General features: G+C 43.1%; 1 protein-coding gene across 1 annotated transcript in view; it reads right to left on the bottom strand.

The window, feature by feature from the left end:
- Positions 1-27494, bottom strand: part of adam19a (ADAM metallopeptidase domain 19a) — a 242938-nt gene that overhangs the window by 128226 nt on the left and 87218 nt on the right. Inside the window, exon 3 of the mRNA XM_045721473.2 lies at positions 26055-26131. Coding sequence (XP_045577429.2) covers positions 26055-26131 — 77 coding nt within the window. The remainder of the gene's footprint in view (positions 1-26054; positions 26132-27494) is intronic.

The following is a 27494-nucleotide window of genomic DNA, read 5'->3' as shown; positions in this document are numbered from 1 at the left end:
AGAGAGACAGAGAAAGAGAGAAAGAGAGAGCGATAGAGACCGAGAAAGAGATAGATGCAACAAGGCTGATGTTAATCATTCCATCAGAATCTTAACCCCCAATATCCAGCTGTCAATCTTGCTTCTGAAAAGTCTTTCACAACATTAATAAATTGTCAACACTGACAAATGGTTTGATGAAAAATGCAAAAACCTAAAAAAGGAATTGAGGAACCTATCCAACCAAAAACATAGAGACCCAGAAAACCTGAGTCTACGCCTTCACTCTGGTGAAACACTAAAACAATACAGAAATACACTACGGAAAAAGAAGGAACAGCACGTCAGAAATCAGCTCAATGAAAATGAAGAATCCATAGACTCTAACCCCTTCTGGGAAGAGTTATCTTTCCAAATCTTTTTGGCTCTATAACAAAGAACAAAAAACAAACAGCAAAAATATATACATGATCATTTACAAATCTTAGAATCAGCTATTAAAGACTACCAGAACCCACTGGATTCTCCAATTACATTGAATGAACTATAGGACAAAATACAAACCCTCCAACCCAAAAAGGCCTGTGGTGTTGATGGAATCCTAAATGAAATGATCAAATATACAGACCACAAATTCCAATTGGCTATACTTAAACTCTGGCATCTTCTCCAATATTTGGAACCGAGGACTAATCACCCCAATCCACAAAACTGGAGACAAATTTGACCCCAATAACTACCAGGGTATATCTGTCAATAGCAACCTTGGGAAAATCCTCTGCATTATCATTAAAAGCAGACTCGTACATTTCCTCAGCGATAACAATGTACTGAGCAAATGTCAAATTGGCTTTTTACCAAATTACCGTACGACAGACCACGTATTCACTCTGCCCACCTTAATTGACAAACAAACAAACCAAAACAAAGGCAAAGTCTTCACATGCTTTGTTGATTTCAAAAAAGCTTTTGACTCAATTTGGAATGAGGATCTGCTATATAAATTGATAGAAAGTGGTGTTGGGGGAAAAACACACAACATTATAAAATCCATGTACACAAACAACAAGTGTGCAGTTAAAATTGGCAAAAAACACACATTTCTTTCCACCGGGCCGGGGGGTGAGACAGGGATGCAGCTTAAGCCACACCCTCTTCAACATATATATCAATGAATTGTTAATTCAATTGAATTTATTTCAGCTTTTATTTCTTTCATCACATTCCCAGTGGGTCAGAAGTTTACATACACTCAATTAGTATTTGGTAGCATTGCCTTTAAATTGTTTAACTTCAAACATTTCAGGTAGCCTTCCACAAGCTTCCAACAGTAAGTTGGGTGAATTTTGGCCCATTCCTCCTGACAGAGCTGGTGTAACTGAGTCAGGTTTGCAGGCATCCTTGCTTGCGCACGCTTTTTCAGTTCGGCCCTCAAGCCATTTTGCCACAAATTTGGAAGTATGCTTGGGCTCATTGTCCATTTGGAAGACCCATTTGCGACCAAGCTTTAACTTCCTGACTGATGTCTTGAGATGTTGCTTCAATATATCCACATAATTTTCCTACCTCATGATGCAATCTATTTTGTGAAGTGCACCAGTCCCACCTGCAGCAAAGCACCCCAACAACATGATGCTGCCACCCCCATGCTTCACGGTTGGGATGGTGTTCTTCGGCTTGCAAGCGTCCCCCTTTTTCCTCCAAACATAATGATGGTCATTATGGCCAAACAGTTCTATTTTTGTTTCATCAGACTAGAGGAAATGTATCCAAAAAGTATGATCTTTGTCCCCATGTGCAGTTGCAAACCCTAGTCTGGCTTTTTATGGCGGTTTTGGAGCAGTGGCTTCTTCCTTGCTGAGTGGCCTTTCAGGTTATGTCGATATGGGACTCGTTTTGCTGTGGATATAGATACTTTTGTACCTGCTTCCTCCAGCATCTTCACAAGGTCCTTTGCTGTTGTTCTGGGATTGATTTGCACTTTTTGCACCAAATTACGTTCATCTCTAGGAGACAGAATGCGTCTCCTTCCTGAGCGATATGACGGCTGCGTGGTCCCATGGTGTTTATACTTGCGTACCATTGTTTGTACAGATGAACGTGGTTCCTTCAAGCGTTTGGAAATTGCTCACAAGGATGAACCAGACTTGTGGAGGTCTATAATTCTTTTTCTGGGGTCTTGGCTGATTTCTTTTGATTTTCCCATGATGTCAAGCAAAGAGGCACTAAGTCTAAATGAAGACCTTGAAATACATCCACAGGTACACCTCCAATTGACTCAAATGATGTCAATTAGCCTATCAGAAGCTTCTAAAGCCATGACATCATTTTCTGGAATTTTCCAAGCTGTCAACTTAGTGTATGTAAACTTGTGACCCACTGAAATTGTGACACAGTGAATCATAAGTGAAATAATCTTTCTGTAAACAATTGTTTGACAAATAACTTGTGTCATGCACAAAGTAGATGTCTTAACCGACTTGCCAAAACTATAGTTTGTTAACAAGACATTTGTGGAGTGGTTGAAAAACGAGTTTTAATGACTCCAACCAAAGTGTATGTAAACTTCTGGGAAAACAGACAAAGAAAAGGAGAGAGTTTATCATTCCATCATTCCATTATTCCAACATTCCATTATTCCATCATTCCATCATTCCATTATTCCATTATACCATCATTCCATCATTCTATTGCTCCGAAAGAAAGGTCACCCCACAACAAAGGTGCATGGATCTGTTTGGGTCCACTGGAGAGATAGGTGACATTTGCCATGTTTCACCACAAAAGATCGTAATGTCAAATGCTAGGATATTCCAGCACAAATGCCTTATGTATTGATAGTGCTGTAGACATCCAGAGTCCCAGATCTGTTTGGACATGTCTTGCCAACTCCTAGGTCATAGTCACGCCACTGAATGTCATTGCGCATGACAATGAGGCTAGACCTAGGAGTTAGGCAAGACAGCACAAACAAATCTGGGAATCAGGCTAGGATTCCCATGCTTGTAGTCCGTGTATTTGGCAGTAACAGTGATACGATACCGCTCCTTGCACAGGGACGTGCGAGCCGATACAGGCGGCGTGAAAATGATGATCTCAATCTCCATGTTATCCTGGAGGTCATGTTGTATTATTCATCAGTGAGACTTTGGTTCCTAATGAAACATAATCTCCCTCTCTCTCTCTCTTTCTTTCTCTATATCTTTTTCTCCCTCTCTCTCTCTCTCTCTTTCCTTTTTTACTCCCCCTTTTCTCTCCCTCTCTTTTACAACGGCATAATTTGATCCTCTGTCACGCCTTGGCCATAGACAGGGTTTTGTTCTCTATTTTGGTTAGGCCAGGGTGTGACTAGGGTGGGCATTCTATGTCCTTTTTTTCTATGTTTTGGTATTTCTTTGTTTTGGCCGGTATGTTTCTCAATCAGGGACAGCTGTCTATCGTTGTCTCTGATTGGGAACCATACTTAGGTAGCCTTTTCCCACAGGGTTGGTGTGGGTAGTTGTTTTCTGTTTGGTGTGTTCACCTGACAGAGCTGTTGCGTTTTGTTCCACTTTGTTTTTTTGTTTCAGTGTTCAAGTTATAATAAACATCATGAACACGTACCACGCTGTGCTTTGGTCTACTCCTTCTTCCACAGACAACCGTTAAAGAACTACCCACCACCAACGGACCAAGCAGCGTGGCATGGAGGAGCAGAGGGTTCAGGACTCCTGGACTTGGGAGGAGATTTAGGACGGAAAGGGACCCTGGAGACAGGCTAGGGAATATCGGCGCCCGAAGGAGGAGCTGGAGGAAGCTAAGAGGGAACGACGGAGGTATGAAGCATTATATCCTCCATTTCAGGAGGTGAAGAGGCAGCCCCAAATACTTTTGGGGGGGGGCACACGGGGAGATTGGCGGAGTCAGGCGATAGACCTGAGCCAACTCCCCGTGCTTACCGGAAGCAGCATGGTACTGGTCAGGCACCGTGTTATGCAGTGAAGCGCACGGTGTCTCCAGTACGTGCTCATAGCCCGGTGCGCTATAGGCCAGCCCCCCCGCAAGTGCCATGCGAGAGTGGGCATCGAGCCAGGGCGGATTGTGCCAGCTCAGCGCGTCTGGTCTCCAGTGCGCCGTTTCGGCCCAGGGTATCCTGCGCCGGCTCTGCATACTGTGTCTACGGGGCGCTGGGAGGGCTCAGTTCATCCTATGCCTGCGCTCCGCCCGTGCCGGGCGAAAGTGGGCATTCAGCCTGGAAGAGTGGTGTCAAGCCTACGCACCAGATCTCCAGTGCTCCCCCACAGCCCGGTGTATCCTGTGCCTCCTCCACAGACCAGGCCTCCAGTAGGTCTCCCCAGCCAGGGGAGTCCTGTGCCTGCTCCCAGAGCCAGGCCTCCTGCATGTCTCCCCAGCCTGGTGAATCCTGTGCCTGCTCCCAGAGCCAGGCCTCCAGCATGTCTCCCCAGCCTGGTGAGTCCTGTGCCTGACCCCTGTCCCGAGCTGCCAGAGTCGCCCGCCTGTCCGGAGCTGCCAGAGTCGCCCGCCTGTCCGGAGAGGCCAGAGTCGCCCGCCTGTCCGGGGCCCGCTGCGAGGGTCCCCAGTCCGGGGTCGGCGGCGAGGGTCCCCACTCCAGAGGTGCCACCTAAGTGGGCCAAGCCTAAAGTGGAGCGGGGTCCACGTCCCGCACCAGAGCCGTCGCCGTAAAGAAGGCCCACCCGGACCCTCCCCTTTAGAGTCAGGTTTTGCGGCCGGAGTCCGCACCTTTGGGGGGGAGGTACTGTCACGCCCTAGCCATAGAGAGGGTTTTGTTCTCTATTTTGGTTAGGCCAGGGTGTGACTAGGGTGGGCATTCTATGTCCTTTTTTCTATGTTTTGGTATTTCTTTGTTTTGCCGGGTATGGTTCTCAATCAGGGACAGCTGTCTATCGCTGTCTCTGATTGGGAACCATACTTAGGTAGCCTTTTCCCACAGGGTTGGTGTGGGTAGTTGTTTTCTGTGTGTTCACCTGACAGAGCTGTTGCGTTTTGTTCCACTTAGTTTTTTTGTTTCAGTGTTCAAGTTATAATAAACATCATGAACACGTACCACGCTGCGTTTGGTCTACTCCTTCTTCCACAGATGACCGTTACATCCTCAATAAAGAAAGAAGAGATGTTTTTTTTACAGTCCGTACTACGTAGTCCATAGTCCGCAGTCCGTAGTCCATAGTCCGCAATCCGTAGCCCGTAGTTAGCTCAAGTTAATTCTTGGGTATTAAAGAAGAGTGGCAAGCGTACTGATAACACGTTGATGTCACGTTGGGTGCTGTTGCTGTGGTTTATATCCTGATGAGGAGAGTTTTGTTGATTACCTACTGGGTACAGACGTCACTTCAACGTCTATTCCACCTTGGTTCAATATATTTTCATTGAAATGACGTGTAAACAACGTTGATTCAACAATTGTGTGACTAGTGGGTACTTTCCCCTATGTTAACCGTTAAAGGCTTTTAAAGAAAGAGAGGGAGGGAGAGATGAAGAGAGACAGAGGGGAGAGAGATGAAGAGAGAGAGATAGGATAGAGAAAGAGAGAGGATAGAGAGACCGAGAGAGAGGATAGAGAGAGAGTGAGAAAGAGATTGAGAGAGAGAAAGAGAGAGAAAGAGAGAGGGAGAGAGATGAAGAGAGACAGAGGGGGGAGAGATGAAGAGAGAGAGAGATAGGAGAGAGATGGAGAGAGGATAGAGAGACAGAGAGAGGATAGAGAGAGAGTGAGAAAGAGAAAGAGATTGAGAGAGAGAAAGAGAAAGAAAGAGAGAGAGAGAAAGAGAGAGAGAGAGAGAGAGAGAGAGAGAGAGAGAGAGATGAAAATACCAGGAAAATATCAGACTTGACAGACATAGGAAGGCTTGACATGACATTTCTAACAGACAACCTGAACAGCTCAGCTGCTCTGAGACAAGATTAGAGTAAATAACATTTGCTGACTTTCAGCGACCTTTAGATTGGACCGATGGAAGTCAACACAGCGTTAACATTTAATCTACGTTCTGAAATGTTGACATCGAATAGAATAGAGCTGCTTAATGCTACATCGACAAACTCATTTTTCACTGAGGAGGAAGACATTCTGTGGAGAGTGAGGAAAAAGAGTTTGCTCTTTTTGTCCCGATGTGATGTGACTAGACTAGAAATCATAAATCATTTCTAGGATGATCCTTTTTGTGAAATCTAGGCTCTGGAACAATTGACTTCTTGGCATTTGTGTGAGAGAGATGTGAACAGGAATGGACCTTTCCCAAACTGCATGGTGGGGTGTTGAATTATGTTTTAGTTTTTGGCTTGCCACTGTCTTCAATCAAAAACAGGTCCTCAGGAAATAGCCACACTCTGTTTTTTTTTGGAGACACTCATAGAGTAACTGAGAAACAGAGGCTTAAAGAGAGAGAAGAAAACCCAACCCTGTGCTGTGTGTGAGTTACCCCTTTTCAGGGTCAGGGAAAGATCTGCAAATAAGCTACGGAAGAAGAAGAGGCCCATCTCTCTCCATACCCTCATTATACCCTCATTACACTGTTAAGAACAGAAAATCCTTGCAGAACCATCAGTAAACTCTGTTTCTCGTTTTGGGAAGCCACGGGCACTCATCAAAAGTTAAAAAACGTCCATTGAAGGATCAAAGACATTGTGGAACGTAGTGAAAATCTCCCATTATTTTCTCAGCATAACTATATGTCCGCGTATTTACCAGATCTGCCACTCCCCTTGTTGCTAACTGGGTACATTTCATCGAACGCCAATGGTGATTCAACACCAATGTGCTAGGAGCTTACTTCTCTCTTAGTAGTAGTTCATTAACAAAGATAGTAGCTAGAACATTTCCTTTGTAACCACTGTGTGGAATAATAACACAAATCACCATATGGTGTTATCACTACGAGGATCAGTGCCACCAGCATGGGGCTGGAATTAGAAGACAAATTCTAAGAAATAAATTAATGAGTATTTTGGTGAGAAAAACAAGTTTGAAAGAAAGACAGAGAGAGAGAGAGAGAGAGAGAGACAAAGAGAGAGAGAGAGACAAAGAGAAAGAGAGAGAGAGAGAGAGCGAGACAAAGAAAGAGAGAGAGAGAGAGACAAAGAGAGAGAGAGTGAGACAAAGAGAGAGAGAGTGAGACAAAGAGAGAGAGAGACAAAGAGAGAGAGAGGGAGAGAGAGGAGAGAGAGAGAGTGGGAGAGAGAGAGAGGCAGCTTTGGTAGGCTGATATAATTTGCTTTAATGAGCGGGCCTAGAATGAGCTGCTGGACACAGGCGTTTCTGTGTGTGTGCGCATGTGCACACTTGTTATTGCTTATTTTGCATGTGTGTGCGTACGTGTGTGTGTGTGTGTGTGTGTGTGTGTGTGTGTGTGTGTGTGTGTGTGTGTGTGTGTGTGTGTGTGTGTGTGTGTGTGTGTGTGTGTGTGTGTGTGTGTGTGTATATATGTGTGTGTGTGTGTGTCTGACAGCCTGTGTGAGTGTGTGCTTCTGTGTGATCTCTCCCTTGGTTACTGACGGTTAGTCCAGCAGCTGGGAGGATTCTGACAGAGAGAGAGAAGAGAAGGAGAGAGGGAGATCAGAGGGAGAGATGGAGCAGAGAGGAGAGCTGGGTCCCTGGCTGTCAGAGGTCATTCCGACATCAGGAGGGGGACATTGTTTATGAGATGCCATGCCGTGGCAAAGCACTCTGGGCGGGGGGGGGGGGGGGGGGAGAATCGCAGGTGTAGGTGGTATGGCACAAATAGTGTGCAGGTCACATAGGGTCACTGCTGGTGTTGTGAGGAGTTTTGTGAATCCCTCTCAGACAGATCACTCATACACAATGTAGCAGTTCATATTGAGGACTTAGGAGACATTCAGAAGCTACAGGAAAGGGTGAACCCAGCTGTCATCAACAGGGTGCACAAAGGGACTCATCATTCAACAACCTTGTATTTATGTGGTGGAGTTTTGGAATTACTAGCAGACAGACAGACTAAGCTTTCAGAGACCACATTCCAATAAACAAACAGTCGAACCCATCAGTCAACAGGGTGTACAAAATACTCTTTTCATGTATTTTATGTGGTGAGGAGTTTTGGTATTATTCGCAGATAAGACCACAATTCAACAAACCAAAAGGTGAACCCAAAGCCCAGCGGTCAAACCGTCAACAACATTATGTGGATATGAATCATCGTTAGGAAACATATTGTATTACCCGCTGGTTGAATAGCAGAATTAGAGTTACCATTCAGCGTTGAAAACAGTATTAATTCAAGAGGAGGAACTGAGCTAAACAATATGACAGTGTCTTCGACTTAGTGCCATCCTGACTATCACATGCACACAATTAACAGATGAGGAGGGCTCGAGGCGTGAACACTCGCTCAAACCACTGCCTATGGAGGTACAAAATACATCCATATTGATTTGGAGGCTCTAAGAATATCTGTTTCCAAATAAATGTGTGTACAAGATTTAAATGAGATTTGAATGAGATTTGAATGAGATTTTCAAAAAATGTATTTACAGCTCTTTGAACGGTTTCATAAATAAAAAAAAACTTCTGCCAAGAGGAAACCCCATTTACACAGGATGTGAGGCGGGGGGGGGGGTTGACAGTTGTGACCTCAAATCACCCTTGATGTGTGAAAACCAACAGATAGCAGTGATGAGACGTTAAACGCTTTTCAGAGCAAAACAACTTAGGTTTGCAGGAAACGCTTTGAAGTAAACGTTCGGTTGGGGCGTGGATCAAGTTTTTCTATCTGAGAAAATGTAATGTGGTTGAAAATGTACCCTTCCCTTAACTACAAAATTACAGGGGATTTACGAGGTACTAAGTAATTGTAATATGTTCTGTCAAGTAAGGACTAAAAGTACACCTCGTTCACAGATCATTTTGTACGGTAAATACAAGGTACTTACTTTATGAAATAAGCAAAACAGAACATTACAACAACAAAATATTGAGTATATAACTGTGACTTCCTAGAAGTAAATCATTGACCTTGTAATAAATTGTCTGCACACACACAATCCACTTCACCGGCGCTGCAGTGTCTGGAGGATCTGGAGAGAGTTTGAAGGAGCTGAATCTGGTTACACTAGTCCTGTTGTTTTTTTATTCTTTCTGTTGAAAGTCTTCCTCCTGCACTTTTCTGTGTCAGCAATTTGGAAACACTTTGATTCCTGGTGATAGTTGACATGATTTCAAAGAGTGTCTTGGACTAGGAGGTTAAGGCTGTGGAAAATAGGCTGTTTATCAGGGTGGTTGGTGTCTCTCGTTAGGAGTTCATGTTTAGGACAGGGTTTAAAGTTAAGGTAAAGGACATAAAAGTCTCCATTTTGCTCTCTCTCTCTCTCTCTCTCTCTCTCTCTCTCTCTCTCTCCATATGAGAGGAAATGATAATTCCTCTTTTTGTTGTTGAAACAAAACATTGACATCCTGGCCGGCTGTAACCAAAGACAATAAACAATAAAGCCTGGCTGTCTCTCTGTGGATGAAACAAAGACAGAATCTGACTCAGAGCTGGCTGAGAGAGTGACCCACTGCCCTACTGACGGAACGGAATAGCACACACACACACACACACACACACACACACACACACACACACACACACACACACACACACATCTAACTACTACCATCTGCGGGCAATCTTCTCGCTCAACCCTCTCCAACTTGGCCTTGAAATGAACCTCTTCAATCCTTCTCACCTGCAAACCCCAACCTCCCCCCCTTCTGCCCCAGACAGACCAGGAAGCCAGAGCTATATATATACACACCTGCCTCCAGTGACCAAACACAGGCCTTTATTCAGTTCAGTTCAGTTCCTCCACCTGCTGTTGTTCAGGCAGTGACCCTATGTAAATCAACACCAGCTCTGATACGGTCCACAACAACGGCAGGCTTTTAGATGGACATCTGTGAGAGGTACACAGCCTGGTCTCAGATCTGTTTTCCAATTGGCCTAACAATAACCATAGAATCTAGCAAGGCAGCACAAACTGATCTGGGACCAGACTTGGAAGCCTACTGGTCTTGTCCTGCAGGGCTCCCTTGAAAAAAAGATCTTGGTCTCAATGGTACTCTGCCTAAATAAATGTTAAATAAATAAAACAAACACATGGCCACCATTTTGTCCTTCATTTTGTCCTCCATTTTGTCCTTCATTTTGTCCTCCATTTTGTCCTCCATTTTCAGATACAAGAGAAGCTGGGAAGGGGGATACCCATAACCATAAAATTACTCTACTGGTCGGGGACATAAAAATACATGTAGCTTATTGTAATATCAATGGATTCCAGATATTATTTAAGAACATGTTCATTGCCTAAATGGATGCTGCTCTGTGTTACACATCTTCCATCCTCTCACACACACACACACACACACACACACACACACACACACACACACACACACACACACACACACACACACACACACACACACACACACACACACACACAGAGAGGGATGTTGTACAACAACTACTGAAAGGAGACATTCATCACTCTGCCAAATAGGATCAGGCAGCATTCCAATTCTGGAACAGATTGATAAGGCAACCAAACAAACTATGGGAGGTCTAGTTTATGCCGTTTCCATTGGTTACAGTAGAACACTACGAGGAACATAAGATAATGCTGACTGGCTATCATTATGGTGTGTGTGTGTGTGTGTGTGTGTGTGTGTGTGTGTGTGTGTGTGTGTGTGTGTGTGTGTGTGTGTGTGTGTGAGGATGGAAGATGGAATAGCCTTTAGAAAACATCCCCAACAGGCAGAGCAACGCTACAACTGATGTAATGATGTCTGTCCTGTTCCCTTCCTAGTCGGTCTCTCCAAACAGGGACATCTAGGAAAACAGGAGTCTGGGCTTCACATAAAGAGACTAGGACTGGCATACTACTTCACATACGTAATAAGATCATGGTAGATTTCAGCCAGATCATGGTAGATTTCAGCCAGATCATGGTAGATTTCAGCCAGATCATGGTAGATTTCAGATAGATCATGGTAGATTTCAGATAGATCATGGTAGACATTATGGTAGATTTCAGCCAGGTCATGGTAGATTTCAGACAGATCATGGTAGATTTCAGCCAGATCATGGTAGATTTCAGTCAGATCATGGTAGATTTCAGACAGATCATGGTAGTGTTCAGACAAATCATGGAAGATTGCAGACAGATCATGGTAGATTTCAGCCAGATCATGGTAGATTTCAGTCAGATCATGGTAGAATTTCAGACAGATCTTAGTAGATTTCAGCCAGATCATGGTAGATTTCAGATAGATCATGGTAGAATTTCAGTCAGATCATGGTAGATTTCAGCCAGATCATGGTAGATTTCAGACAGATCATGGTAGATTTCAGCCAGATCATGGTAGATTTCAGCCAGATCATGGTAGACATTATGGTAGATTTCAGCCAGGTCATGGTAGATTTCAGACAGATCATGGTAGATTTCAGCCAGATCATGGTAGATTTCAGCCAGATCATGGTAGATTTCAGCCAGGTCATGGTAGATTTCAGCCAGATCATGGTAGACATTATGGTAGATTTCAGCCAGATCATGGTAGATTTCAGCCAGATCATGGTAGATTTCAGCCAGATCATGGTAGATTTCAGCCAGATCATGGTAGACATTATGGTAGATTTCAGCCAGGTCATGGTAGATTGCAGACAGATCATGGTAGATTTCAGCCAGATCATGGTAGATTTCAGCCAGATCATGGTAGATTTCAGCCAGGTCATGGTAGATTTCAGCCAGATCATGGTAGACATTATGGTAGATTTCAGCCAGGTCATGGTAGATTTCAGCCAGATCATGGTAGACATTATGGTAGAGTTCAGCCAGATCATGGTAGATTTCAGCCAGGTCATGGTAGATTTCAGACCGATCATGGTAGATTTCAGACCGATCATGGTAGATTTCAGTCAGATCATGGTAGATTTCAGTCAGATCATGGTAGATTTCAGACAGATCTTAGTCAATTTCAGCCAGATCATGGTAGATTTCAGTCAGATCATGGTAGATTTCAGACAGATCATGGTAGATTTCAGTCAGATCATGGTAGATTTCAGCCAGATCATGGTAGATTTCAGTCAGATCATGGTAGATTTCAGACAGATCATGGTAGATTTCAGACAGATCATGGTAGAATTCAGCCAGATCTTGGTAGATATCAGACATATCATGGTAGATGTCAGTCAGATCATGGTAAATTTCAGCCAGATCTTGGTAGATGTCAGTCAGATCATGGTACATTTCAGCCAGATCTTGGTAGATATCAGACATATCATGGTAGATTTCAGTCAGATCATGGTAGATTTCAGACATATCATGGTAGATTTCAGACAGATCATGGTAGATTTCAGACAGAACTTGGGATTTCTGCTCAAAGTATATCAGTGCACAAACTATTAAAAAAAAAGTCGTTTCCACAGTAACTCCAGTGTGTGGGTGCATACTGGATGTGTGTGTCTGTGATCACATCACATTCCTCCCAGACTAAGGAAGGACTGTAACACTAATTTGCCAGCGTGTATGTCCACAGCCAGTCACCCAACGTCTGAATGTCCTTCGCTCCAGTCCCAAGCTCTGTTGCTGTCTAGAGGTCAAGGTTAGGTGTTAGACTCAGTACTGCAGTGAATCATTAGGCTAGTGGAACATGATAATGCAGTTGCCGTATTAGTTAATCCCACTCTCCACTTCTAACAAGCTCTGTAACAAATCTACATGTCTGGAAATAGGATTTTTTTGACATTGGATTGTGATGAATCTAGTCTTTCATTCAGCTTTGAAATAGAAAACAACAAAGGTATTGCTGTGATCCATCATGACTCTGGCCTCAGGCTCTGGCCTCAGGCTCTAGTCTCTGGCCTCAGACTCTGGCCTCAGACTCTAGTGTCTGGGCTCATACTATGGTCTCAGTCTCTAGTGTCTGGCATCAGGCTCAGTCTCTAGTGTCTTGTCTCAGGCTCAGTCTCTGGCCTCAGTCTCAGTCTATAGACTCAGTCTCTAGTTTCTGGCCTCAGCCTCTGGCCTCAGGCTCTGGCCTCAGGCTCTGGCCTCAGGCTCTGGCCTCAGTCTCAGGCTCTAGTCTCAGTCTCTAGTGTCTAGCCTCTGGCCTCAGTCTTCCTGCCAGACTCTAGACTCTGGGCTCAGTCTCTAGTGTCTAGTCTCAGACTCTAGTCTCTAGTCTGTAGCCTCATTCTCTGGCCTCAGTCTCTTGTCTCAGTCTCTGGCCTCAGTCTCTAGTGTCTGGCCTCAGTCTCTAGTGTCTAGTGTCTGGCCTCAGTCTATGGCCTCAGTCTCTAGTGTCTGGGCTCAGTCTATGGCCTCAGTCTTCCTGCCAGACTCTAGACTCTGGCCTCAGTCTCTAGTGTCTGCCCTCTGTCTCTGGCCTCAGTCTCAGTCTATGTCTCATTCTCTAGTTTCTAGTGTCTAGTCTCTGGCCTCAGTCTCTGGCCTCAGTCTCTGGCCTCAGACTCTGGACTCAGTCTCTGGACTCAGTCTCTGGACTCAGTCTCTGGACTCAGTCTCTGGTGTCTGGCCTCAGTCTCTGGCCTCAGTCTTCCTGCCAGACTCTAGACTCTGGCCTCAGTCTCTAGTCTCTTGTCTCAGCCTCTGGCCTCAGTCTCTAGTGTCTGGGCTCATACTATGGCCACAGTCTCTAGTGTCTGGCCTCAGTCTCTGGCCTCAGGCTCAGTCTATGTCTCAGTCTCTAGTGTCTAGTCTCTGGCCTCAGACTCTGGCCTCAGACTCTGGCCTCAGACTCTGGCCTCAGACTCTGGTGTCTGGTCTCAGACTCTGGTCGGAGTCTCTAGCCTCTGGCCTCAGGTCTCTAGCCTCAGGACTCTACCCTCTGGTCTACGGTCACTAGCCTCTGGGCTCTAGCCTCTGGCCTCAGTCTCTGGCCTCCGTCTCTTGTCTCAGTCTCTTGCCTTAGTCTCTAGAGTCTGTGCTCAGTCTCTGGCCTCAGTCTCTTGTCTCAGTCTATGGCCTTAGTCTCTAGTGTCTGGGCTCAGACTCCGGCCTCAGTCTCCAGTCTCTGGCCTCAGGTCTCTGGCCTCAGGGCTCTAGCTTCTGGTCTATTGGCTCTAGCCTCTGGGCTCTAGCCTCTGGGCTCTGGGCTCAGATTCTAGACTCTGGCCTCAGTCTCTGGTGTCTGGTCTCAGTCTCTGGTCTTAGTTTCTAGGCTCTGGCCTCAGTCTCTAGGCTCTGGCCTCAGTTCTCTAGGCTCTGGCCTCAGTTCTCTAGGCTCTGGCCTCAGTTCTCTAGGCTCTGGCCTCAGTCGCTGGCCTCTGGCCTCAGTCGCTGGCCTCTGGCCTCAGTCGCTGGCCTCTGGCCTCAGTCGCTGGCCTCTGGCCTCAGTCGCTGGCCTCCCGCCTCAGCCGCTGGTCTCTGGCCTCAGCCGCTGGTCTCTGGCCGCATTCTCTAGTCTCTGGGTTCTAGTCTCTGGCCTCAGGTTCTGGTGTCAGGCTCTGGGCTCAGGCCTCAGTGTCTGGACTCAGTCTCTAGTCCCTGGTCTCAGTGTCTGGCCTCTAGTCTCTGGACTCAGCCTCAGGCCTCTGGCCTCAGTCTCTGGACTCAGCCTCAGGCCTCTGGTCTCAGACTCTGGACTCAGCCTCAGGCATCTGGCCTCAGTCTCTGGACTCAGCCTCAGGCATCTGCCCTCAGTCTCTGCCCTCAGTCTCTGGATGCATTCTCTAGTCTCTGGCCTCAGCCTCTGGGCTCTGGCCTCAGCCTCTGGGCTCTGGCCCCAGCCTCTGGGCTCTGGCCCCAGCCTCTGGGCTCTGGCCTCAGACTCTGGGCTCTGGCCTCAGACTCTGGGCTCTGGCCTCAGACTCTGGGCTCTGGCCTCAGACTCTGGGCTCTGGCCTCAGACTCTGGACTCTGGCCTCAGACTCTGGACTCTGGCCTCAGACTCTGGACTCTGGCCTCAGACTCTGGTCTCTGGGTTCTAATCTCTGGACTCTGGCCTCAGACTCTGGTCTCTGGGTTCTAATCTCTGGACTCTGGCCTCAGACTCTGGTCTCTGGCCGCATTCTCTAGTCTCTGGGTTCTAGTCTCTGGCCTCAGTCCTCAGACTCTGGTCGTTAAAGTAGCAAGGCTGAGCTTTGACAGATGGACCAGGCTGCAGTGTTCTCAGGAAGAGCCTTTGGGAAGAGGACAGGGATCTGTCATCGGAGAGACGCAGGTGTGTGTGTGTGTGTGAGAGGGACAGGAAATGTGGAACACAGAGCAGTCATTTCCGAAGGAGTCTGGGATTCTCCCCCGTTTAGACATGACTTCCTTTACACAAACCAAATATTTCATAGCTACAAGTCTACAGGGCCAGACTCACATCACTCAAACACTACCACCTGTTTGGTGTTCTGTCTCTCTCATTCTCTCTCTCATACTCTCTCTCTCATACTCTCTCTCTCTCATACTCTCTCTCTCTCATACTCTCTCTCTCATTCTCTCTCCCATTCTCTCTCTCTCCCATTCTCTCTCTACCTCTCTCTCTCATACTCTCTCTCTCTCTACCTCTCTCTCTCTCTCTACCTCTCTCTCTCTACCTCTCTCTCTCTCTACCTCTCTCTCTACCTCTCTCTCTCTCTCTCTACCTCTCTCTCTCTCTCTCTACCTCTCTCTCTACCCCTCTCTCTACCCCTCTCTCTACCCCTCTCTCAATTCAAAGGTCTCGATTGGCATGGGAAACACGTTTACATTGCCAAAGCAAATAGAATAGACAATAAATAAAAGGGAAATAAACAAGAGAAACATTAGTAGATTTCACTTACACTCACAAACATATATCAATTCAATTCAAGGGCTTTATTGGCATGGGAAACATGTTTACATTGCCAAAGCAAGTGAAATAGATAATAAACAAAAGGGAAATAAACCTATAAAAAATGAACAGTAAACATTACACTCAAAAGCTCCAAAGGAAAAGAGACATTACAAATGTAATATTATGTATATATACAGTGTTGTAACAAATAGTTAAAGTACAAAAGGGAAAATAAATAAACATAAATATGGGTTGTATTTACAATGGTGTTTGTTCTTCACTGTTTGCCCTTTTCTTGTGGCAGGTCACAAATCTTGCTGCTGTGATGGTACACTGTGGTATTTCAGCCAATAGATATGGGAGTTTATCAAAATTGGATTTGTTTTTGAATTCTTTGTGGGACTGTGTAATCTGAGAGAAATATGTGTCTCTAATATGGTTTTACATTTGGCAGGAGGTTAGGAAGTGCAGCTTAGTTTCCACCTCATTTTTTAGGCAGTGTGTACATAGCCTGTCTTCTCTTGAGAGCCAGGTCTGCCTACGACGGCCTCTCTCAATAGCAGGGCTATTCTCACTGAGTCTGTACATAGTCAAAGCTTTCCATAATTTTGGGTCAGTCACAGTGGTCAGGTATTCTGCCACGGTGTACTCTCTGTTTAGGGCCAAATAGAATTCTAGTTATTGTTTTGTTTTCTCATGATTTGGTTGGGTCTAATTGTGTCTCTGAGGTCTGTTTGTGAACAGAGCCCCAGGACCAGCTTGCTTAGGGGACTCTTCTCCAGGTTCATCTCTCTGTAGGTGATGGCTTTGTTATGGAAGGTTTGGGAATCGCTTACCTTAAAGGTGGTTGTAGAATTTAACGGCTCTTTTCAGGATTTTGATAATTAGTGGGTACCGGCCTAATTCTGCTCTGCGTGCATTATTTGGTGTTTTACGTTGTACACAGAGGATGTTTTTGCAGAAATCTGCATGCAGAGTCTCAATTTGGTGTTTGTCCCATTTTGTGAATTCTTGGTTGGTGAGGGGACCGCAGACCTCACAACCATAAAGGGCAATGGGTTCTATAACTGATTCAAGTATTTTTAGCCAGATCCTAATTGGTATGTTGAATTGTATATTCCTTTTGATGGTGTAGAAGACCCTTCTTACCTTGTCCCTCAGATTATTCACAGCTTTGTGGAAGTTACCTGTGTGCTGATGTTTATACCTAGGTATGTATAGTTTTTTGTGTGCTCTAGGCAACGATCATCCGTTCACCTACTCTGCATCTCACAAAGACACGGCGGTTGGGACCAAAAATCTCAAATTTGGACCAGACCAAAGGACAGATTTCCACTGGTCTAACGTCCATTGCTCGTGTTTCTTGGCCCAAGAAAGTCTTATTATTGGTGTCCTTTAGTAGTGGTTTCTTTGCAGCAATTTTACAATGAAGGCCTAATTCACGCAATCTCCTCTGAACAGTTGAGTTGAGATGTGTCTGTTACTTGAACTCTGTGAAGCATTTATTTGGCCTGCAATCTGAGGTGCAGATATTCTAATGAATTTGGGTCTTCCTTTCCTGTGGCGGTCCTCATGAGAGTCAGTATCATCATAGGGTTTGATGGTTTTTGCGACTGCACTTGAAGAAACTTTCAAAGTTCTTGAAATTTTCCGGATTGACTGACCTTCATATCTTAAAATATATTTTGCTTTATTATTTCCCGCAAACCCTACCACCCCTGCCCTAATTGGAGTAAACGAATAAACAAGACACATAACATAATAGCTTCTACTTCCATCTTATACATACTATACACATTTTACCAACACAATCTATTTTACAATAGTTATATTGTGTTTGTTTTTAGTCCTGGCCTTCCTCTATTTCTGATGTCCATCCAGTTTGATTTCTATTTTCCATTATTTGTAACTGTGCTATTTCACTAAAGTTCTGAACCTATATACATTTTACAGACACTGTATTTGACATTTGTTATCTTGTTGTTATTAGTCCCACCCTTCAGCTCCATTCAACCCCTCCCATCTATCTCTTAACACCATCCATTTTGGATTTCTATTTGCCATATATTTTTCAACTGTGCTGTGATGTTTCACAAAAATGTTGAAGCTTTCTATTGGGGTAGGAATAATATAAGAATATAAGAATTTGCCGTCATTGTATATAAGAATTTGTTCTGACTTGCCGAGTTAAATAAAGGTTAAATAAAAAAATGAAATAAAATTATATTCTCATAGTTTCTACAGATTGTAAATTAAAGATAAACATTTTTGCTAAAAGTATTATTATATTATTGATCGATTGACTATGACATTTTAAATCACCCAGTATTGCTATCTGCAGCGTTAGTTCTACGTAAATGTTGCAATTCTTCAGCCATTCCTGGACCTGTGACCAAAAATGAGCAACATATGGACAATACCAAAATAAATGATCTAATGACTCTGCCTCCTCACAGCAAAATCTGCAGAGCTGGGAAGGTTGTATCCCCCATATATATATATTGGTTGCAAGAATTTTGTATAATAATTTAAATTGAAAAAAAAGTTTTGAATCCGGTGTCATTTTGAGTGTCAATTCATAAACCATGTGCCATGGAATCGGTACATCGAAAATCTCTTCCCAACGATTTTGCAATCTATACGCCACAGCTGTCAATTTTTGGTCCTTAAATGAAACTGGTATATATATATTTATTTATCACAATTTTCTTTAACAAATTTTGGTCTTTAATGCAGGGCCGACAGACAAGTTCCTTATTTTTTTCCCGTTCAACTTGCCTCTTCTATTTTTGTGGTAATGCTGCAATTAGTTGGTTGTACTTTTGGGTAGAGCAGACATTTCTGTGTTAGCTGCATGTGTGACATCTCCGCCAGTCCTATTTATGATATCATTTACAAAGACTACACCTTTTTTTTATTTTATCAATTAGTATATTTGAGTTTAAACACAATAATTGTTGTATTATTTGTTCTGTCTTTTATGGTGGATTAAACTGAAAATGCAACCAACTTTCTATGGCTTGTTAAAAAATAAATTATATTTTGGGGATGATTTCATTTTCAAACAACCGAAAGTGAGCGGTTGTAATCTAAATAAAGGCGAAAAAGACCATTCTTGAACATGGGGTGAGACATTCTTACTAATTTGCTAGAGAACCAGTTCAGATTTAAGTATAACTTTTGTATGACTGAAGCCTTTAGTGAGATGTCTAATGCTTTAATAATTTCTGCCCTTCGAATTCATATTCATTATATAAATAGGCCCTTTTAATTTTGTCTGGCTTTCCATTCCAAATAAAATTGAATATGTTTTGCTCATAAAATGTATAATTAAAAAAAAAAAGGGTGCTAGGTAAAACCATAAGCAAATAGTTACTGTGATATGACTAAAGAGTTAATCAGGGTGATTGTTCCACAAATAGACAGGTATTTTCCTTTCCATGGTAGCAAGATCTTATCTATTATTGCTAACTTTTTATAAAATTGTATTGGAGTTAGATAATTTCTTTCTTTCGGGATATGTATATCGAGTATGTCCATATCCCCGTCAGACCATTTTATTGGTAAACTACACGGTAATGTAAAAGTTGTATTTTTTTGTGATCCAATACATAATATAGTACACTGATCATAATTTGGTTTTAATCCACAGAGGTTAGAAAAATTATCTAGATCCTCTATGAGGCTGTGAAGGGATTCAGATTGTGGTTTTAAAAGAAAACATGAATCATCAGGGTACAATGACACCTTTGTTTTTAAGCCCTGGATTTCTAATCCCTTAATATTACTGTTGGATCTAATTTTAACAGGTAACATTTATGCCGATGGCCGATTGTTTTACTGCTCTTGACAGTTTAAAACTTTCTGAGTTGTAGCCATTATTTACTATTTTACAACTATACATAACTTTAACCCCTTGTATAAGAGATTCTCCAAAATGGGAATATTATATGCATTTATGTATAAACTCCAGTCGTACTTTATCAAAGGCCTTTTGAAAGTCAGCTATAATTACCAGGCCTGATTTCCCAGATATTTCATAGTGTTCTATTGTTTCCAGTACTTGTCTTATATTATCTCCAATGTATCGTCCATGTAAAAAAACCTGGCTGATTAGGATGAATTATATCAGACAATACCTTTTTAATTCAATGCGCTAAGCATTTAGCTCGAATTTTTACATCACAACAATGAAGTGTAAGAGGCTCCAATTTTTTTAATGGACTGGATCTTTATATTTACCACTTGGATCCTGTTTCAGTAATAATGAAATCAGACCTTCTTGTTGAGTGTCCGATAATCTACAATTTATAAAGGAGTGGTTAAAACATGCAAATAACGGTATATCAAAAAGTTTGGGGCACAGCCAGCCAGAAGAGGACTGGCCACCCCTCATAGCCTGGTTCCTCTCTAGGTTTCTTCCTAGGTTTTGGCCTTTCTAGGGAGTTTTTCCTAGCCACCGTGCTTCTACACCTGCATTAACTTATAACAAGGCACACCTGTTAATTAAAATGCATTCCTGGTGACTACCTCATGAAGGTGGTTAACCTGTTATGGCTAGGGGGCAGTATTTTCACGGCTGGATAAAAAACGTACCCGATTTAATCTGGTTACTACTCCTGCCCAGTAACTAGAATATGCATATAATTATTGGCTTTGGATAGAAAACACCCTAAAGTTTCTAAAACTGTTTGAATGGTGTCTGAGTATAACAGAACTCATATGGCAGGCAAAAACCTGAGAAGATTTCATGCAGGAAGTGGCCTGTCTGACAAGGTGTCGTTCTTCTTGTCTCTGTTTATTGAAGAGTGAGGATCTTAGCTGTCCCGTGACACTTCCTACGGCTGCCATAGGCTCTCAGAAGGCGGCAAAATGCTGAATCGTGGCTTTGCAGGCTCTGGCTGAAAAAAAGTAGCGCGTTTGGGTAGTGGCTGGTTACAGTACTGTGAGACTCAGGCTCATGCCCGCGTCGACCGAAAGCTTTGTTTTCTTTCCTCTGTTTAGCTAAATGGACATTCCCGGTCGGAATATTATCGCTTTTTTACAAGAAAAATGGCATAAAAATGGATTTTAAACAGCGGTTGACATGCTTCGAAGTACGGTAATGGAATATTTAGATTTTTTTTGTCACGAATTGCGCCATGCGCACGACCCTGATTTACCATTTCGGATAGTGTCTGGGACGCACGAACAAAACGCCGCTATTTGGATATAACGATGGATTATTTTGGACCAAACCAACATTTGTTATTGAAGTAGCAGTCCTGGGAGTGCATTCTGACGAAGACAACAAAAGGTAATCAAACTTTTATAATAGTAAATCTGATATTGGTGAGTGCTAAACTTGCCGGGTGTCTAAATAGCTAGCCCGTGATGGCTGGGCTATGTACTTAGAATATTGCAAAATGTGCTTTCACCAAAAAGCTATTTTAAAATCGGACATATCGAGTGCATAGAGGAGTTCTGTATCTATAATTCTTAAAATAATTGTTATGCTTTTTGTGAACGTTTATCGTGAGTAATTTAGTAAATTGTTAGCAAATTCCCCGGAAGTTTGCGGGGGGTATGCTAGTTCTGAACGTCACATGCTAATGTAAAAAGCTGTTTTTTGATATAAATATGAACTTGATTGAACAAAACATGCATGTATTGTATAACATAATGTCCTAGGTGTGTCATCTGATGAAGATCATCAAAGGTTAGTGCTGCATTTAGCTGTCTTCTGGGTTTTTGTGACATTATATGCTAGCTTGAAAAATGGGTGTCTGATTATTTCTGGCTTGGTACTCTGCTGACATAATCTAATGTTTTGCTTTCGCTGTAAAGCCTTTTTGAAATCGGACAGTGTGGTTAGATAAAGGAGAGTCTTGTCTTTAAAATGCTGTGAAATAGTCATATGTTTGAAAAATTGAAGTTTTTGTATTTTTGAGGAATTTGTAATTCGCGCCACGCCTATCATTGGATATTGGAGCAGGTGTTCCGCTAGCGGAACGTCTAGATGTAAGAGGTTAGAATGCCAAGAGTCTGCAATGCTGTCATCAAGGCAAAGAGCGGCTACTTTGAAGAATCTCGAATATAAAATATATTTTGATTTGTTTAACACTTTTTGGGTTACTACATCATTCCATATGTGTTTTTTCATTGTTTTGATGTCTTCACTATTATTCTACAATGTAGAAAATAGTAAAAAATAAAGAAAAACCCTGGAATGAGTAGACGTGTCCAAACTTTTGAGTGGTACTGTATATGTTGAACAGGGTGGGGGCTCAAGCTGCATCCCTGTCTCACCTCACAGCCCTGTGGAAAGACGTGGGTTTTTTTTGCCAATTTTAACTGCACACTTGTTGTTTGTGTGGTCTGTATATTTGATCATTTCATTTAGGATTCCATCAACACCACAGGCCTTTTTGGGTAGCAGGGTTTGTATTTTGTCCTGTAGTTCATTGTCTGTAATTGGAGAATCCCAGTGTGTTCTGGTAGTCTTTAATAGCTGATTCTAAGATTTGTATTTGATCATGTATATATTTTTGCTGTTTGTTCTTTGTTATAGAGCCAAAAAGATTTGAGAAGTGGTTTATCCATACCTCTCCAGTTTTTGGATCGATAACTCTTCGTGTTGTTGTTTGTTTAGTGTGTTACAATTTTCCCAGAAGGGGTTAGATTCTATGGATTCTTCAATTACATTGAGCTAATTTCTAACGTGCTGTTTCCGTAGTGCATTTCTGTATTGTTTTAGTGATTCACCATAGTGAAGAAGGCTCAGGTTTTCTGGGTCTCTATGTTTTTGGTTGGAAAGGTTTCTCATTTGAATTCTTAGGTTTTTGCATTCTTCCATCAAACCATTTGTCATTGTTGTTAATTTTCTTAGGTTGACTGCTTGACATTTTTAGATTTGATAGGGAAGCGGAGAGGTCAAATATACTGTTTAGGATTTCTTCTGCCAAGTTTACAACTTCACTATTATAGTGAAGCATTTTTTTCCAGGAAGTTGTCTAAAAAGGTTTGAATTTGTTGTTGCCTAATTGTTATTTGGTAGGTTTCCGCACTACTTTCCTTCCATCGGCAGGTAGCCTAGTGGTTAGAGCTTTGGGCCAGTAACCGAAAGGTTGCTCGATTGAATCCCTGAGCTGACAAGGTAAAAAAATCTGTCGTTCTGAACAAGGCAGGTAACCCACTGTTCCTAGGCCGTCATTGTAAATAACAATTTGCTCTTAACTGACTTGCCTAGTTAAATTAAGGTTAAATAAAAAATTTAAAAATCTATAGAATTTATTAATATTATTCAGTTCCTTTGGCTTTGATTCCTCATGATTGAGTATTGCTCTGTTAATGTAGACTGTAATTTTGCTGTGATCTGATAAGGGTGTCAGTGGGCTGACTGTGAACGGTCTGAGAGACTCTGGGTTGAGGTCAGTTGAGAAACTGCAGTTTAGTTGACCTGGGTTAGTCATGAGAAACAGCAGTTTAGTTGACCTGGGTTAGTCATGAGAAACAGCAGTTTAGTTGACCTGGGTTAGTCATGAGAAACAGCAGTTTAGTTGACCTGGGTTAGTCATGAGAAACAGCAGTTTAGTTGACCTGGGTTAGTCATGAGAAACAGCAGTTTAGTTGACCTGGGTTAGTCATGAGAAACAGCAGTTTAGTTGACCTGGGTTAGTCATGAGAAACAGCAGTTTAGTTGACCTGGGTTAGTCATGAGAAACAGCAGTTTAGTTGACCTGGGTTAGTCATGAGAAACAGCAGTTTAGTTGACCTGGGTTAGTCATGAGAAACAGCAGTTTAGTTGACCTGGGTTAGTCATGAGAAACAGCAGTTTAGTTGACCTGGGTTAGTCATGAGAAACAGCAGTTTAGTTGACCTGGGTTAGTCATGAGAAACAGCAGTTTAGTTGACCTGGGTTAGTCATGAGAAACAGCAGTTTAGTTGACCTGGGTTAGTCATGAGAAACAGCAGTTTAGTTGACCTGGGTTAGTCATGAGAAACAGCAGTTTAGTTGACCTGGGGGTAACCATGAGGAACACCAAAGGAATCCTAGTGAATTCCAAGTTAATTACTGTATATGTCTGTCGGGCTTGCTGGGTCTTACATCATCTGGCATTCTAACAGCCCAATGCCCTCTCAGCTCTCGCTATCTTCTGGTATCTATTGTCAAAGATCTGAAGTTGGAGTCAAAACAGCATTACACCATAAAAACCAACCCTCCCCCTCACTGGTCCTCTTCCAACCAGACTCATCTGGGATGGGCGGTCCATTAATGAAAAAGAGCCAGTAAATACTTCCCAGTTAGTTGGCAGCCTGGGTTCCCCCGGGCCCTCTCCAGTTTCTCTGGAACTCCTCTCTAACGTCTCTCTAAACTACATTCTGTGGGCCAGACAAAACCTCTGGACTAGAGGCTCACACGGGGTTAAAATAAACCCAGACGCTGCCAAGTAACGTCTTGTGTGTCTCTGAAATACAGTTGGTTGTACTTTGTGACTTTCTGCCCCAGTCTCACGCTGTGCAAATGGACAACTCTCCCCATCTCTCTGTGTCTTCTCATTGGGCGCTGGCTCACTCTCTCTCTGTGTCAGCTTTACTACTATACAGTTTGTTTGTCAATTACTTGTCTTGCTTAGACTCACTTTGTTTTTTAAGTAACTCAGACCATATTTTAGCTTCCATGCTGCAACACTGAAACCTGTTCAAATTGCACTGTGTCGCTTCAACTTGCCTCTCTGACTCCACATCAAAACAGTCTGCCAGCTAGAATATCATTTGTAGACTAGCTGGCAGCTAGTCTACAAAGACTTAGCTCTCCTAACATATCATCCTTCTCTCCGTAGGAGAGCTGGAGAGCAATACAAGTGATTGTTTACCTTGTAAGTCATGGCACGTTTCCAGCGAGAAACCGGTCTTGATGTTTACCTCTATGGCCTTGAACGAGTCTCCAACAACCCCCATAGTGCTGAATGCTCATTCTGCTTAGCTTGGGTCGCCATTGTTACAGGGGATCTATTTCCTGTCTCTCTATCCTGTGTTCTAGTGGTTCAGTGGTCAGTTTCCAGGTCATTTACAACTTGTGTTTTCAGCTGTAAAATTTGTTGGCACACGAATAAAATCCCAACAAATATGGTATTCCATTTTCAGAACTGTAGCTCGTAGCAGAACCGTAGCTCTTAGCAGAACCGTAGCTCTTAGCAGAACCGTAGCTCGTAGCAGAACCGTAGCTCTTAGCAGAACCGTAGCTCTTAGCAGAGCCGTAGCTCGTAGCAGAACCGTAGCTCGTAGCAGAACCGTAGCTCGTAGCAGAACCGTAGCTCGTAGCAGAACCGTAGCTCGTAGCAGAACCGTAGGTCTTAGCAGAACCGTAGCTCTGTTCATGATGTTGGTGAACAGTAGCTGCAGGGTTCAAACACAAACACAATAGTACAAAATTAAAACCACCCAGTGTTCAACGTCAATATTGCTTTGCTTATCATCTATCAGCAATTTTTTCCCATCGCCACATATTTTTTTTTAAGCTTAATTTAACTTTTATTTAACTAGGCAAGTCAGTTAAAGAACAAATTCTTATTTACAATGACGGCCTAGGAACAGTGGGTTAACTGCCTTGTTCAGAGGCAGAAGGACAGATTTTGACCTTGTCAGCTCAGGGATTCAGTCCACCAACCTTTCGGTTACTGGTCCAACACTCTAACCTCTAGGCTACCTTTCGCCGCGGTTCAAGTACACGACAAAAAGATGTCCGCCCAGAAAATCGATATCCCATATCAAATCCTTCCCATGGGAATCACTTACGCTCCATAACCATCAGAAATGTTTCGACTTTCTCATACAACATTGGACGTCTCTCATAACATCCTTTCAATCTTTAATAACCTATTTTAGGAGTAGGTTGAGAAGGCAGACACTGCAGCGAGAGCGTGAGGAAGCCTTGAGAACTGGTAATGTAGAATGGGGCTAAGTCCTCCGAGGAAAAGTAACACACTATGGATTGCCCTGAATGAAAGGAGGACAGGGTGAAACAGTGAAGGCCAGTAAAAAGAGAGAAAGACCGTTAGATGGCTTGAGACACCTCTCTCTCACACTCTCTATATATTTTCACACATTGCTGGGGGAAAAGGAGAGAGGAGGGTAGTGTAAGATTTCAGATAAGGGTGGTGGCTGTCAGATAAGGGTACAAGTCTGGCCTCTACGATACGGAGACACACACACACACACACACACACACACACACACACACACACACACACACACACACACACACACACACACACACACACACACACACACACACACCACACACACACACACTTACTGATTCCGTTCCACTTGTAGTACCAGTTCAAGGTTGTTGGAGGACAGCCCAATTTCCCCTCTGTCTGGATACTGGTCCTGTAAATGGAAGACAAACCACGATGAGAGGACAGAACTGGATAATGTTACACTACCCACGATGAGAGGACAGAACTGGATAATGTTACACTACCCACGATGAGAGGACAGAACTGGATAATGTTACACTACCCACGATGAGAGGACAGAACTGGATAATGTTACACTACCCACGATGAGAGGACAGAACTGGATAATGTTACACTACCCACGATGAGAGGACAGAACTGGATAATGTTACACTACCCACGATGAGAGGACAGAACTGGTTAATGTTACACTACCCACGATGAGAGGACAGAACTGGTTAATGTTACACTACCCACGATGAGAGGACAGAACTGGATAATGTTACACTACCCACGATGAGAGGACAGAACTGGATAATGTTACACTACCCACGATGAGAGGACAGAACTGGATAATGTTACACTACCCACGATGAGAGTACAGAACTGGTTAATGTTACACTACCCACGATGAGAGGACAGAACTGGATAATGTTACACTACCCACGATGAGAGGACAGAACTGGATAATGTTACACTATTCATATTTGTGATTGAAAAAACATTTCCTGCATACATTGTATTGTCAGGACATCATTTTGAGTTAACAAAAGGTGTAATTAACAGACTGTAATAATCATCAATAATGGCAGCAGCTTTATTTCTACAACAGTTCTACTTCTCAATGAGAAGGAAGGATGTGGTGATACTATAGAAAGGTGGACAGATTGCCATGTACCATAAATGGTAGAATAAATCTGTCAACATACTGTGGGATGCAGACGCCTAACAAGTAACTTAGTTCTGCTATGCAGATTTTTTTTCATCAATGATCAATTTGGACAAATCAGGGTTTCGCAGGTGCTCACATATTTCCATTTTTTGGGAAGTGGAGGGGACATTTTGGCCGAGAGACGTGACTAAATCTGGCTGAGAGTTTCTGTTAAGAGGGGTGAAGACTTCCCGAGTCTTGTTAGTATATTTTCTAACACGTCGTCGTCCCCTCTCCCAGGATATAATTGAGCATCTGATGCAATTACGCTAGATTTTAGTTCTGGGTGTCCAAGATTAACATAGGTGTCAAATGAAATTAAGGGGATGGATAGCCTACGATGCAATGCAGATACACACCACCACACTGCATACCACACATTAAAAACCACACAAAAATCACTAAAAGCAAAGAGAGAGACACACTGCACCAACCAATACATTATGCTTTTACCGACCGACTGTAAGCTTCACTATGCTGTGCCTGCCAACCAACCATACAACACCTTACAAATCCAACTCATGGTTTTTAGTGAAAAGACACTGTAAGCCCCATATAATCATTGGCTCTTCATATTGGGTCT

This window comes from Salmo salar, chromosome 07, assembly GCF_965601325.2.
Source record: "Salmo salar chromosome 07, fSalSal1, whole genome shotgun sequence".
Classification (NCBI taxonomy): domain Eukaryota; kingdom Metazoa; phylum Chordata; class Actinopteri; order Salmoniformes; family Salmonidae; genus Salmo; species Salmo salar.
Note: the sequence above shows the minus strand (reverse complement) of the source record. Positions and strands in the feature narration are given on the sequence as shown.